Genomic DNA, 14,845 nt, shown 5'->3' on the forward strand with positions numbered 1-14,845 from the left:
GCAGGTAGTGACGATTCTCTCCGGCCAATCCGTGATCAGCAGAGTTTACACGTCACGTTTTGGTAACGGTACGGTTCACTTGGAACCCCAACCGAGGTGGTACTAAAAAAAGTACCAGGTACCAGGTACTGTACCCAGTGGAAAACCCCCCAAAAGTGAACCGTACCGAGCCGTACCGTGCCGTACCATGCAGTGGAAAAGCGCCATAAGGCTGCATTTATTTGATTAAAGAATACAGCAAGAACAGTAAAATTTTGAAATGTAAAATATGTGATGACAAAGCTGAATTTTCAGCAGCCATTCAGCATCCAGGCTTCAGTGTCACATGATCCTTCAGAAATCATTCTAATAGTCTAATTTGGTGCTCAAGAAATATATAGCCTATATAATGTTGAAAACATTGCAGCTTAATATTTTTGTGGAAATAAATGAGTGTTGCATAATGTTAAAAAACTGCTGCCTCAATGTAATATGATTTGATGATCTCATTCATCATCATATCATCATGTACAGCTGTGATAAAAGTAAATTACCACCTGTACAGTGAAAATTAGGTGATCACTTTGGTTTCTATAGCAGCTTTTGATTGTTATTTGCTTTTGCATGATTCAATCTTTACTTCGCACAAAATTAATTTACCTGAATAATTCTGTGAGGGTTCACCTGTGATTAATCAACCCTTTTTAGCTGACTAATCTAAAAAGTCTACACAATTTTAGGAAAGAAAACAAAAATAACATAATTTATTTAACAATTCTTCTCCCCTGAGTTACGTCTTCCGCCATTTTGGAGAGTACACAAGAGCGTAATCCGTATATATATCTATGGTAATCGACGTAATCAGCGTTGTTTACGTTCGGGGGAGAAAGCTCGCACATGAACGTAATCTGCGTAATCAGAGTTGTTTACGCTTAGGGGAAAGCGTGCGTATGCATTGTGATACTCTCTAAAAACGTAATCAGCGTTGTTTACGTTCGGGGGAGAAAGCTCGCACATGAACGTAATCTGCGTAATCAGAGTTGTTTACGCTTAGGGGAAAGCGTGCGTATGCATTGTGATACTCTTTAAAATGGCGGAAGATGTAACTCGGGGGAGAAGAATTGTTGAAAAAATTGTTATTTTTGTTTTCTTTGCGCTCAAAACGTATTCCCGTAGCTTCGCAAAACTGAAGTTGAGCCACTGATGTCACATGGACTGTTTTACCAATGTCCTTACTACGTTTCTGGACCTGGGAACATTACAGTTGCGTTGCTGTCTATGCAGGGTCTGAGAGCTCTCATATTTCATCAAAAATATCTTAAATTTGTGTTTCAAAGATGAAAGAAGTTCTTACAGGTTTGGAACGACATGAGGGTGAGTAATTAATGACAGAATTTTCATTTTTGGGGTGAACTAACCCTTTAAGTCATGTGCAATGATGATGTCAAGGTTAGAAATGGGCCAAACATGTTCATAAGGAGTGATCTGAAATAATTTGAGCTCTTCAACAGGAAATATGCATCTATGGTATGGTTTGCACATGAGATGTCTATGTTTTTTTCACACTTAAAGAATTCAAATTATTTCTCATTAATGTGATGCATGCTGTTGAAAGCACATGAATGCATGGAGCCTCCCATACTTGTCTCTTAACATTGCTGTTGCTTTTATGTCTTTCCACAGATTACCAAACCCCAAAAGTGTGAATGTCAAGCAGTCTAGACGACAGACGAACGAGTCAGTAGGAGATTGTGCTGATTTTGTCCCAGAGCAGCCTCTTGATGAGGATGTAGACAGCCCCTTTGAACTTTCAACGGAAAACAGAGACGCTACAGACCTTGGGGAGGAATTTTATTTCCCAGAAATGCCAATTAATAAAGTAACATTGAATACTGTGATGACCAGTCATCAAAACTCATCTGTGCCATCCAAACGTACAGACAGAGCCGCCAGTGGACCAAATGGGGCAATTAAAGCAAAGAGCCCTCCACCACAAGTTGCCCTTAAAACAAAAGCTGTAATGTCTCGCATTAAAAGCCTCTCTGAGGCATCAAAGATAGAAGTGCCTCCAGTACGGAGGATTTTGCAGAAGCAGATAGATCAAAAAGAGATTAAATCTCAGACAGAAAAGGACCAATCTGTTACACTTAATAAACCAATTGACATCAAGACTGGAATTCCCAAGAAAACCGCACCGGAGGTTCAAACAAAACCAAAGAAAGTGCTGGAGGTTGTTACAGTGTATAGTGTTTCTACAGAAGCTGAAAGACAGATGTCTACCAAACGTCAGAATGAGGCCGCATCAATAAGCCTAGAGCGGAAAATCTCACCGACTAAGAGAATGGAAGAGAGGGATATTTTGGATGCCTCCCTAATGACAAAAACATCTCAACCCACTAAAGAACAGGTCAATCTTTCAAAGCCTAAAAGAGAAAGAAGTCTAAAACATTCCCTTTCTGCTGATAAATCCCCATCTTCCCCAAGTTCAGTGGAGAATTCTGGTTCAACAAAACTTAACACTGAATTCAAAGCATTTAAAGATATCCAAAAGTCAAAAACACAACCGACAGTTGCCACTGACAGAAGTCCAACATCAAAGAGTAGTTTTTCTTATTCAAAGAGTAAAGTCAAATCAGGTGACATTGGCAACAAAACCGAGACAAAACCTTCCTCAGCACTTGGCACGGACCAACCAGAGCAGAAAATTGAAAAGGAGAAGCCAGCGAATGAAACCCAGCCGAGTGGGCCAAAGAGTCCAAAAAAATTTATGACTGATGTGTCACCAACAGGAAGGAAGCTGCCTCGAACGACACCATTAAGCCATCTGAAACAGCCCTCAGATGGAGAAGTTAACCATGGAAAGAGTGAGTCACATGAACCGGCCTCACTGCCACTTACCAGGCCAGAGAGAAATGAGTCATCACTGGTTAACGGTCCTGTTGCTGATGGCAAATCTTCCAAATGTGATCAAGCCACTGGGAATGCAGTGGTCAGGGTATCGCCAGAGCTCAAATTGAAAAGCACTGTTAAGGAGGTGGATGATTTACAGTCAGCAACTCCACGTCTCAAAAGTCCCACAAAACTCAAACCTAAGAAAGATTTTAGGAAGTCAGAGCCAACTGCAGCTTCAGATTCAAAAATAGACAAAGGTAAGAAAATTACAAATTTGTCTGTCACACCCACAGCTGCTTTGAAATCTGAAAAAGTAGAAAATATTTTTACACAATCAAAAGCCATTTCTGAAAGTGAAAATTGTGACGCTGCTGAGACCAAAGTCACACCAGATGTGTCACTTTCAGAAAACAATGATTTACAAACCAATCGACAGACAGAATCAAATCTATCAATTTCTACAGACCCACATGCCCAAGTTGCATCAGATAAACTGCCAGATATTACTAAGACAGATGAAATTTCCACAACATCCAAGACGGCTAAACAATCAAAAGCCTCTTCTGAAACAAAAGGTGAGAAATCTGTTGCTTCTGAGACCAAAGTCACACTGGATTTGTCTTCAGAGAAGAACGATTCACACTCAGAAAAGCAGACAGAGTCAGATCTTCCAGTTTCATCAAACCTACATGTTCAGGATATACCAAATAAGCAATCAGTCACAGAAAAGCCACTTACTGGGTTCAAGAAAGAGAAATGTGACCTTTCCAAGGGAAATGAAATTTTCTCAATACATGTTACAGACCATTACACAACCAGTGATCTGAGCACTCAAGGTATTGGTAAACAATCAAAAGCCACTTCTGAAACAAAGGCTGAAAAATCTGGTGCTGCTGAAAACACAGTCAAACTGGATGTGTCGCTTTCAGAAAACAAAAATTTGCAGTCCATGAAACCACAGACCGAATCAAATATACCAGATTCTTCAGAGAGATTCATTCAGCCAGATAAGCAGTCAGATGTTGACCCAGAGAAGGTTCTTGGATTCGAGAAAGAGACATGTGCCCTTTCTAAGGCCGATGAAATTTCCAAAATAACTAAGACAGCCAAACAGTCAAAAGCCTCTTTTGAAATGAAGGGTGAAAAATCTGGGGCTACTGAAACCAAAGTGAAACTGGATGTGTCGCTTTCAGAAAAGAACGATTCACACTCAGAAAAACAACATACAGAGTCTGATATACCAGTTTCAACAAAATCACATGTGCAGCTTGCATCTAATGAGCTGCCAGATGTTGTCAAAGAGAAGTCCCGTGCTGGGTTTGAGACGACCGTTGATCTGAGTGCTCAAGGTACAGAGAAGTCTTGCTCTTCTCAGGAACAAATCATTCAGGTCATTTCAGAGAACTCGTCTGAGACAACCCAAAAGACTGAGACTAAAAAGCACAGTGTGGAAAATGCTGTGAATTCAGATTTAAAACAACCAAAAACAACTACACAACTAGATGAAAAGGTTCAAAGTGAAGAAGAGAGTGGTAAATGCAAAGTATTAGAGAAGGAACTGGTTCAGTCTGGAGACTCACGTAAAACAAAGCCAGAGTGTGTCAAACAGAATGAATTAAATAAATTAAAGCAAGTTGATGAGACACCATTAGCAGTGATCACGGCTCCAGAGGCTGCTTCTAAACCCACTGGAAAAGGTGATCAGACTTTAGATCAGCAACTTACATCAGTTAAAATAACAGATAAACTGACTTCCAAAGTGGACAGAAAGAGCGAAGTCCAAATTAAAAATACAGAGTCCAACCTGAAAGTCAAGGATCTTACGAAGCCTAACGATAAAATACCAGCTACTAACTTACAAAAGCTGAAACCACCAACTGACCAAAGTGTTCACCAGTTTACTTCTCAGAATCTTCCTTTGGACCCCAAAAGCCTCTCACAAAATAGCAAGGCACCATCTAGTTGGTTAGACGTGGACCAACGTTTTGAGAAGAAGAAAACAGAGAGACGTATGGATTGTTCTGCAAGTGATGACAATCAGCTTGATACTTCTAATGACTTTGATGATTTCATTCGTAACATCAAGGAGAACTGCTCCCCTTTCACTTTGCCACCAAGAAAACATGGGCAGAACAAGATGCCGTCACCTCCTTTTGCCATGCCTGCCATTAAAGAAGATCACTTTGAGAAGATATTTGACCCAGAACAGTTCCAGTTTGGGACAAGAAAAACTGCAGGACCTAAAGATCCCTCTCCAGCCATGATGATCAAGAAGAAAAATGAACAGGCAAAAACCAACCCACCGTCCAAACGTTCTGAGGACAGCCTTCTTTATAAAGGTCTCTCATCTAGACGGGAACAAGACAAAGCTAAAAAGGTCACAGTCACTGAGGAGAAAACTGATGGAGAAAAACAGAACACTGAAGGCTCTGGAAAAATGCCCTCAAGGTTGGAAAGGATGTCAATCATCTCAAACCTTGTGAACTCCCCAAACACAGCAAAAAGAGCCAGAACTGAACCAAGCTCTCTCATTAATGGCATTCAGTCACCCATAACGCCACCACCAGAGGTGGTGCCAACCCCAGGAGATCGAAAGGACATATCGCTGTCCCATGCTGTCACCGCTGCAAAAGAGGGGCTTGGTGATTTGCCAGATTGTGACAATGTAAAGGCAGGACCTGGTGATTCAGTAAAGAGCCCATCCACACCTCCACCTCTTCCTACTTTCTCAGAAGTCAAGCTGCCTGATGTTTTGGAAAAATACATGAATAAAGGCAAAGAAGCTAACACCATGAGCCAGCAAAGGCCTGACACTGGCTCTGTCCCTGCATTGGATTTGAATCTCACTTCCAACAAATTTAATTCAAGCATGGGACTGCAAGGCATATCAGTAGTAACATCTCCATCCAACAGCACTCAGCAGATTCCACTGCCCACACCCAGCAGTCTCTCACCAACATACACAGAGGTAAGAAAGTTGTTAATACCAAATGTTTATTGTTTAAAAAAATCTCTTATGAGTAAGAAATAAGCCCAAAAATTCTCCCATTTTTAGTTTAGTTCAGGTAATTGACTAAAAGTCCAAGTATTCCATTTCAAAGCTTCCATATTACACGTGTAAACTATAATTTTGGGGAAATTGTGCTTTACATACTATTGAAACTGAATACTTGTACTTTTACTCGATTACCAATTTTCAAGAAAAAATAGTAGACCTTCAAAGTACAGAATACATATTTCATTGTGACATAAATCTATCATCTAATTAAAATGTTTGTCTGTCTGTCTTACTGAGATTAGATCAGATCACATTCCAGTGAATTGTAAACTTCACATTTATTTGAAATAACCAATGAAATCCTTTTCAATATTAAATGTAATTCTACACTGCTGTAGTCATTTGGCTAATCAAATGTAGTCATTCTTGTCAAGGGAAATCTCATGAGCCACCAAAGTACAGTCTTTAAAGATATTTTTTACTTTTGAGTACTTTGATTGCACCTTTCACTTAAGTATGTTTTTGGCTAAATTTTGACACCCATACTGTAACTACATTTCGTAATACTTTTTACACATTTTACACAAACATTATTTATTTATTATTGTAATTGTATTATGTTAGTATAATGAACAGCACATGCTACATACACTAGTGCTTAATGTGTACAAAAGCCTTTATTTATAGTTTTTTCACAGGGATGTAGGGAAGTTTTGCTTCACCTTTGAAACTGCTTAGGTTGTCTGTACCTGCCTGGTACTTTATCAGTGGAAATTTTGTCAGTCTTGGCTTTAAGACACAAGAGGAATGTTAAGCCCTCTAGGCTTCAGTTTGTTTTTATAGGTACCACTGATCTCAGTACCATGGTGAGCTGTGCTGTATTTGAACTAAAGGTCCAGTCAGTCTCTCAAAGTAGTTTTGAAAATGTCATCAATGTTCACGTCAAAAAGTTTATAATGAAAATAATGTTTGAAAATTAACTAAAGTTTTTGATTTCTAGACATCTGGTGTCAGAGGCTTCCACAGACGCCCTGGAAAGGTATTGCAAAACTGAAGATACCGATCTGTACAAAATTGATCATAATAATTTGCCATACATTTATTTAGTATACATTTTAGTACAGCTAGTTAATTGTTATTTTCCAGTTCATTATCCACTTTTAAAGTGCTTCAAATAAGAAAGAAAAACAGTTGAACACATTCATGGAGAATGTTTCAATATTATTGCTTGCAGATTGTGATATGCCAACAAGCTCATTTTGGAGGAGAGGCATACGAGGTATTCAGAGACGTAGAGGATGCCACCTCCCTAAACCTCTCTCCACTCATCTCCATAAAGGTCGTTAGAGGATGGTAAGAACAATCACTTCCTTCTATTTAGAATGTGACAAATCCTGTGACATTTTAAAGTGCAAGGTTGCTAATGTTAATGTTTGTCTTGTCCTGTTAGTTGGCTGCTGTATGAAAAGCCAGGCTTCCAGGGCCGGTCCATTGCACTGGAGGAGGGGCCAGCAGAGATAGCAAATGAGTGGGCGGAGGCAGAGCCCAGTGGGGAAGTGCAGCCAAACGGCCTGCCGCTCCCAACCACACCCATGGTTATTGGCTCCATTAGGCTTGCATTAAAGGTGAGTCAAAAATTGTGAGTCACATGCATCAGTGCTTGACCTCAGTACTCTGGTCAATCAGTCAAATTAAATAAAAATAAATAAATAAATAAAATGCATTACCATCGAAACTCTCTGATAACTTGCTCTAGTATTTTCCTCTCAGGACTATACCACACCAAAAATCGACCTGTTCACAGAGCTGAATGGGATGGGACGAGTGTCTTCATTCTGCGATGACACCATAGAGACCTGTTCATTTGGTATTCCTCAGAGTACTGGGTCCATTAAGATTCACAGTGGAGTGTAAGTGAACTTCTGATCTTACATAAATTCTTACACCCAATAGGAAATCTGATAGTGAAGTGATTTAAAACTTGGTTGTGCAACATTATTTGAAATTCCGCACCTTTATGATTATGTTTTACCCCAGTGATGAAATAAATAAATATACACTACTATATACACTATACTAAAGTTTGGGGTGTGATTTTGTTAATGTTTTTTAAAGTAGTCTCTTATGCTCACAAAGGCTGCATTTATTTGATCAAACATACAGTAAAAACAATAATATTGTGAAATATTATTACACTATAAAATAACTGATTTCTGTTTTAGTACATTACAGCCATTTCACCGGTCTTCGGGGGCACATGATCCTTCAGAAATAATTCTAATATGAAAATTCAAGAAACATTTCTTATTATTATCAATGTTGAAAACAGTTGTTGCTGTTTAACATTTTTCCTTGAAATTGAAATGTTATAAATGTCTTTGCTGTCACTTTTGAAAAAAAATCTTACTGATCCCAAACTTATGATCAGTAGTGCATGGGAGCTAAAATGCGATATGAAGGACACAAGCTTCATGTTTGTCCTCACTGCATGATCAGCTGGAAAGTTTTGAGGTTAAAGCATGTGACCTATGCTTGGAGTTGAGAGACTCTGAGAGAGAGAGAAGGAGACTGTGTGTCAGTTGGAATGTTGTTTTCTTGTTGTTGCATGTTGGATGGAGATGACATTTTCAAAATATATTTTTTTCTGTCTTGGCATGTTTGTTCTTTGCCAAAACTTCATGAAGCATGTTTTTAAATTACAAAATGAAAGTTATCTTTTACCAGGTTCTAAAATCCTTTTAGATCTATTCTTACTGTAGTTGTGTGTTTGTAGATGGCTGGTCTTTAGTGACCCAGGTTTCCAGGGTCTTTTGGCTGTTTTGGAGGAAGGAGTATATCCCTGCCCTCAGGACTGGGGCTTTCCCACCCCCTTTGTAGGATCACTGCGGCCCTTGAAAATGGTAATTACATACCACTCACTTTCACACACTCATTTAATCTCATTCCATCTTTTAACAAAATGTATCAACAGAGGTTTATATACAACTGTTCCTTTTGCTTTTCACAGGGTGAAATTAAGGTGGAAAATCCCAATGAAATTAAGGTAAGCTTTACATGTTAAATCACATTGAACACTGATTGCACAAATAGGTATAGTTCAGCTCACTGAGAAAAACACAACAACTAAAGACTAACTTTTTTACACATTTATTTGCCGAAAGACATTCTGTACAGCCTGGAATTAAAAGTACCTGTTGGTGCAGGTAGTCTGGACCAGATTGAGCATGCCCAGAGATGGGGTTTGTCCTTGTTCTTTGCTTGCTCAGCCCGTGCCACTGTTTGTTCTTTTGATTTCTGAGCCATGAATGAGCAGCGGCATTGTGTCTGACTTTGAAACTACAGTTAGATGCAGTCAGAACTTTGGCAGTACATGATTCTCACAGCAGAGGCATATGATCCGATAATGGTTTAATTACAATTAAATTTCACTTATAAGAAACAGTCAAATGGTTATGATGGATCAGGGAAGTCAGTTTGTTGGCTTAGTTTAGTTCCTGGCATTCCTGAACTCATGTCTTGCTGGGCTCTGAGCGCAGTATACTGGACTTGAGTCGGCTCTGCCTGAGGCTCACTGACACTGGGGGAAGAATTCCCAGAGTTCAGAATATTCTGCCCACAAGTGTACGCAAACAAACACACACCCCAGTCAAACACTGAACATGTCAGGTATTTTGCTGTATGAAGTAAAGCATCTTTTTCATGAGAATTCAACTGAAGTATTTGTCATACATTTAAATTTTTTATTTAATAATTTAATTTAATTCATATTCAATGTATGTAATTTAAATGTATATTAATTAATATAATAATAATTTAAATGTAAGAACTTTAATAATAATAATAATAATGCAGTTACAAAATGTAGAAAATGTACCATACAAATCAAAGCAAAATCAATTTTGGCCCTGAATGTAGTTGACAGGAAGTTATTCTAAATATACAGGAAGCTGTAAAGTGTTTTTTTTCTCTATGTGAAATCAGGCAGTACTCTTTGAAAATCCAGTGTTCCAAGGGGAGTGCTTAGAGATCGAACGGGACATTTACAACTTTGATGAAGGAGAGGAAGAGAAGAAGGATGAAGAAGATGAAACTAAGAGTCCTGACAGCATCAGGAGGAAGAGACTAAAGTCTGTCGGTTCACTGAAGATCCTGAGTGGCCTGTGAGTACATGTTTTGACAGTACAGCTGACATGGTAGGATTTTGGTTTGGTCTCAAAGTCTGCAAAGGCAGCCAGACTATCAACATGTCACCCAATTACTGTAAATCTACACATACCTTCATTACTTGATGGTTTATAGCCTTTAGCTGGATCCAGCAGTGATTCATGTTATTGTTCATATATAGCTGGGTAGGATATTCTGCACCAAGGTTCGAGGGTCGCCAGTACCTTCTGGAGGAAGGAGAGTATGCAGACTTCACTGACTGGGGTGGACTGGAAGACAGGCTCCTGTCTATACGTTCTGTATTAGCAGTATGTACACGGAGACCATTTCTGAATAAAAGAGTTCAAGATTAATATTAAATAAATAATTTACAGCATAACCTCCTCACAGCAAGTTATGCTGGGAAGACTTGAAATGAAAAGCATTAATAATCTTTGTGTAGCCTCTATGTGGGTTTTTCTGATGTACACTGCTGTTTTCTTGGAATAAGAAGGTTGCAAGTCGTTTCATGGTTTTTTGTCCTTCTGTAGGAATTCATGACTCCTCACGTGAGATTGTTCAGTGAGCGGGATTTCAGTGAGAGAGGGATGAATGTGGACCTGCTGGAACCTGTCATTAGCATGGAAGCCACTGGCTTTGGCATAAATACACAATCAGCGGAAGTCCTCTCTGGCGTGTGAGTGTCTGCATGTAAACTCCCTGTTTCCTCCTTCAGGCATCACTCTCTTTTTCTTCCTGTCTTTCATAACCGTCGACCTTGGTACGGCTGTAAATCTGTTAGTGAAATGTTTATTAGCCCTTGTGGGAAGCTGCTTACAGAGATAAAATCAGTAGTTCACTCAAAAATTATAATTCTGTCATTATTTAAGTGTGCAGAAGTCACCATCCATATTTTAAGTAGTCTTGGTTCTCAAAATATTTTCATTCATTTTGTTCATAAGGATTAACAGAAAGTCCTCAATACAGAGTCATGAACCAGACTAACCAGACCCAAGATGAATCAAAACATTACAAACTTTGTTTTTAAGATTTTATTTTTTTAAGGAAGTTAATACTTTTATTCAGCAAGGATGCATAAAAATGTAGCTTTGCCATCACAGAAATAAATTAAAGTGAAAGTGACGTGACGTGGCCAAGTATGGTTACCCATACTAGGAATTAGTGCTCTGCATTTATCCCATCCTAAGTGCACACACACACACCGTGAACTCACACCCGGAGCAGTGGGCAGCCATTTATGCTGCGGCGCCCGGGGAGCAGTTGGGGGTTCGGTGCCTTGCTCAAGGGCACCTCAGTCGTGGTATTGAAGGTGGAAGAGAGCACTGTACATTCACTCCTCCCACCTACAATTCCAGCTCCCCGGACCTGAGCTCCCCGGACCAGCTCCCTCTCTAACCATTAGGCCACGACTTCCCTGATTGTGTAAATTTAGATTTACATTTATGCATTTAACAGATGCTTTTATTCAAAGTGACTTTGCATTCAAGGTACACATTTTATCAGTTCTTGTTGTACCTGGGCATTGAACCCATGATCGTGGCATTGCTACTGTAGCACTATGTTCTACTGTTTGCGACCCCTTTAAGAACATAAAACACTTCTTAAAGGGGTCATGAACTGCCTTTGTTTTTTATTTTGTACTGTTCTCTGAGGTCCACTTATACTGTTATCATGATTTTTACATCAAAAAACATCATAATTTAGAAGTAATAGGCTATTTTCTGTCCTGTTCTGACCCCCCTCATCAGAACGCTCTGTTTGAATAGGCATAGCGGATTGTAGACTCAGAAGTAAAAACCCATTGGAATGATCGGCTAACAGTTGTGTATGTTTGACAGCCTACAGCCTATTCAGATGGATGCTGATGTGATTTAGGTTAAAAGTGCATAAATACTCAGTACATATCAAATGATCTTTAATAACACAAAGCAATAGTGATCACGTAATAAAAACATTTACTCACACTTGTGTTGGCACAGAATTGTCTTTTAGTTTCAATCATTCTGAAAATCCTGCATCGAATTGTGCCTTGTTTGTAAATGAATCCACAGTAAAATTAAGTGAACAATGGACCAAGTTCTTACTGATGCGGTCTGGAACTTCATTAAAAATAAAGTTTATCCACTCTTTCCTAATGTTGGGATTAGACAATGCAAAGACCGTTTTTCCACAACTTGACACAGCACAGCGTCTTGATGTTTTCAGATCCATCTTTATCATTTGGTTTCTGCTTAGACCTGTGTTTGCCTCACTTGTTTTTAACATTACATGTGTGAATCGGTGGGCGGGGCTAAACAGGAAGTGATGTAGAAGCAGGTGTTGATCTTCTGCGGAGGAGGTGTTTAGCCACACTATTACATCAGATTGGCTTCAATATAGGATGATTTTAGACTAACGAGAAAGTTTTGAGTTCTGAAACTTACAGGATGTTTTTATAGTACAATGACCTCTTATATGTCAAAAGATCAAGGGAATTTTTATTTCTCAGTTCATGACCCCTTTAAACACAGTAAAATTAAGTGAACAATGGACCAAGTTCTTACTGATGCGGTCTGGAACTTCATTAAAAATAAAGTTTATCCACTCTTTCCTAATGTTGGGATTAGACAATGCAAAGACCGTTTTTCCACAACTTGACACAGCACAGCGTCTTGATGTTTTCAGATCCATCTTTATCATTTGGTTTCTGCTTAGACCTGTGTTTGCCTCACTTGTTTTTAACATTACATGTGTGAATCGGTGGGCGGGGCTAAACAGGAAGTGATGTAGAAGCAGGTGTTGATCTTCTGCGGAGGAGGTGTTTAGCCACACTATTACATCAGATTGGCTTCAATATAGGATGATTTTAGACTAACGAGAAAGTTTTGAGTTCTGAAACTTACAGGATGTTTTTATAGTACAATGACCTCTTATATGTCAAAAGATCAAGGGAATTTTTATTTCTCAGTTCATGAACCCTTTAAAAAAATTCTTACAGACCCAGACATTTGAACGGTAGTGTATACAGGATGGGAGGATGATTTTGTCAGTTGTCAGTCAACTGTCTGTTTAATTCTGTAGCTCTCATATATGCTATGTTTTAAGCTGTTTCATGGTTGAAGTTCTTACCTGCTCTGCTGATAATGATCTGCTGAGTTAAAAAGGTCTAACTGTTTATTTTCTGACTGAACAGGTGGATAGCATTCGAGAAGGCACGCTTCTCAGGTGAGCTGTACATTTTAGAGAAGGGTCTCTATGGGAGTCCAGAGGACTGGGGAGCACACAACTGCAAGATCTTGTCCATTCAGCCTGTGGTTTTGGTAATCTATTATTGCAACGTTATTTTTTTTGCAATTTTATTACTCAATAAAACCTTGCTTGTGTTTGAATTACCATGTCTTATAATTTTTTTTTTCTGCCTCAGGAACAGGCTGAAGGACTGTCCAGATATAAGGTGAGTTTAATGGACATGCCCAAATGTTATGGTTCCACATGGAGTCTGATTATAAAGGGAAATCTGTGCAATGGATTTAAAGATAAGAGCTAAGAGAACTACAATCCTACGCACAGCTGAAAGAATGATAAAAAATTTGATAAATGCAGATGCTAGAGGCAGGATGTGTACAGCTTTGTGAGTGACAGGCATTCAGGAATTCTGCAGGCACAGATTCCTAGTTTCAATTGAAGTGAAGATCTAGTTATTCTAGTCAACTAGATATATTTTTCTGATCATCTTCTGCATCTTATCAAAGTGATTTTAGATTAAGAAGCACATTTTTTTAAAGCTTCATTCATGCGATCCTCTAATGAAAAGCTCTGACTCTTGTTGGTTCTCAGATGCAGTTGTTTGCTGAACCAGGGTTCAATGGAGCAATGCAGGCTTTAGATGAAAGTGCGGCGTTCCTGCCGGAGGGCTTCTACCCAATGTCCTGCAAGGTTTTGGCTGGGAGGTTAGAAATTTTTCCTTCAAACAGAATCAGAATCAAACATTAAATGTGCACAAAACTTTTGAAAATTGAAGAGGACTTTGCTCAAAATAAGCAGCAAGATTGGAGAGTGTTTGAAAATAATCAGCATTTCATTGTGCATGTCTCTGCTTGAAGCTGGGTGGTGTTCGATGGCCCACAGTTCACTGACAACATGTATGTACTGGAGGAAGGAGAATACCCTAATCCCGATGCTCTGGGCTTACTCAACTCAGACTGCAAAATCAGCTCTGTGCACACTGTAGGACATGTGAGTACTGAAGAGATGATGGGATCAGAAGAAAAAGATCCCTAGGCTAGGCAGAATATTTAATTTTTTCCGACTGAAAATGAGGCTGTGAGGATGGATCCTTTTCACATCCCCTATAAGACGAATGCTATCTTGGCACTACATATTACTTTCATGGATCATGTAGATGTATTTTTAAGCCTTGTCAACTTAAACAACTAGACATGAGCATTGATCATATTACTCATCTGGCTAAACAGGATGAGAATTTGTTGTAATGCCAAGAATGACAATGATGAAAATAAATAAAAAATACATAGAAAAAATGTAAAATTATATTATAAAAAAAAGTTCACCATGTGTTTCAGCAGAGGTGTGTTCATGCAGTCTGTCATGTAGTTACATTATAGCTATTTGGTTTTTCCTGACAAAAATGTTGCTAAAATATTTATCTTGATTGTAGTGAGGCAAAATAAAAGTGAAAATGTTGACAGGAGATAATTCTAGAGAGATTTGTGACATCTTCAGTGTTTTGTGGGCTGAAAGGTACAAAACAGTGCAACATATTCAAAGGACAGCCTTGTTTTCGGTCATGTCATAGCTGACTATGATTTCAAT

The 14,845-nt window shown here is 38.9% G+C and overlaps 1 protein-coding gene across 3 annotated transcripts in view; it reads left to right on the top strand.

Annotated features, from left to right (window-relative positions):
• The window catches only part of LOC107716012 (absent in melanoma 1 protein-like), a 53,686-nt gene that overhangs the window by 33,691 nt on the left and 5,150 nt on the right, over positions 1-14,845 (top strand). For 2 of the 3 annotated variants that reach the window (XM_016522317.1, XM_016522318.1), the window contains 14 exons: positions 1,663-5,839; positions 6,870-6,908; positions 7,104-7,222; positions 7,320-7,494; positions 7,640-7,779; positions 8,643-8,769; positions 8,877-8,912; positions 9,851-10,029; positions 10,215-10,341; positions 10,564-10,709; positions 13,206-13,332; positions 13,437-13,466; positions 13,850-13,962; positions 14,116-14,248. In XM_016522317.1, coding sequence (XP_016377803.1) covers positions 1,663-5,839; positions 6,870-6,908; positions 7,104-7,222; positions 7,320-7,494; positions 7,640-7,779; positions 8,643-8,769; positions 8,877-8,912; positions 9,851-10,029; positions 10,215-10,341; positions 10,564-10,709; positions 13,206-13,332; positions 13,437-13,466; positions 13,850-13,962; positions 14,116-14,248 — 5,668 coding nt within the window. The remainder of the gene's footprint in view (positions 1-1,662; positions 5,840-6,869; positions 6,909-7,103; positions 7,223-7,319; positions 7,495-7,639; positions 7,780-8,642; positions 8,770-8,876; positions 8,913-9,850; positions 10,030-10,214; positions 10,342-10,563; positions 10,710-13,205; positions 13,333-13,436; positions 13,467-13,849; positions 13,963-14,115; positions 14,249-14,845) is intronic. The other variant, XM_016522319.1, reaches the window with a different exon arrangement.

Source organism: Sinocyclocheilus rhinocerous, unplaced genomic scaffold (genome assembly GCF_001515625.1).
Source record: "Sinocyclocheilus rhinocerous isolate Xijiao unplaced genomic scaffold, SAMN03320098_v1.1 scaffold749, whole genome shotgun sequence".
NCBI classification, from domain to species: Eukaryota; Metazoa; Chordata; class Actinopteri; order Cypriniformes; family Cyprinidae; genus Sinocyclocheilus; species Sinocyclocheilus rhinocerous.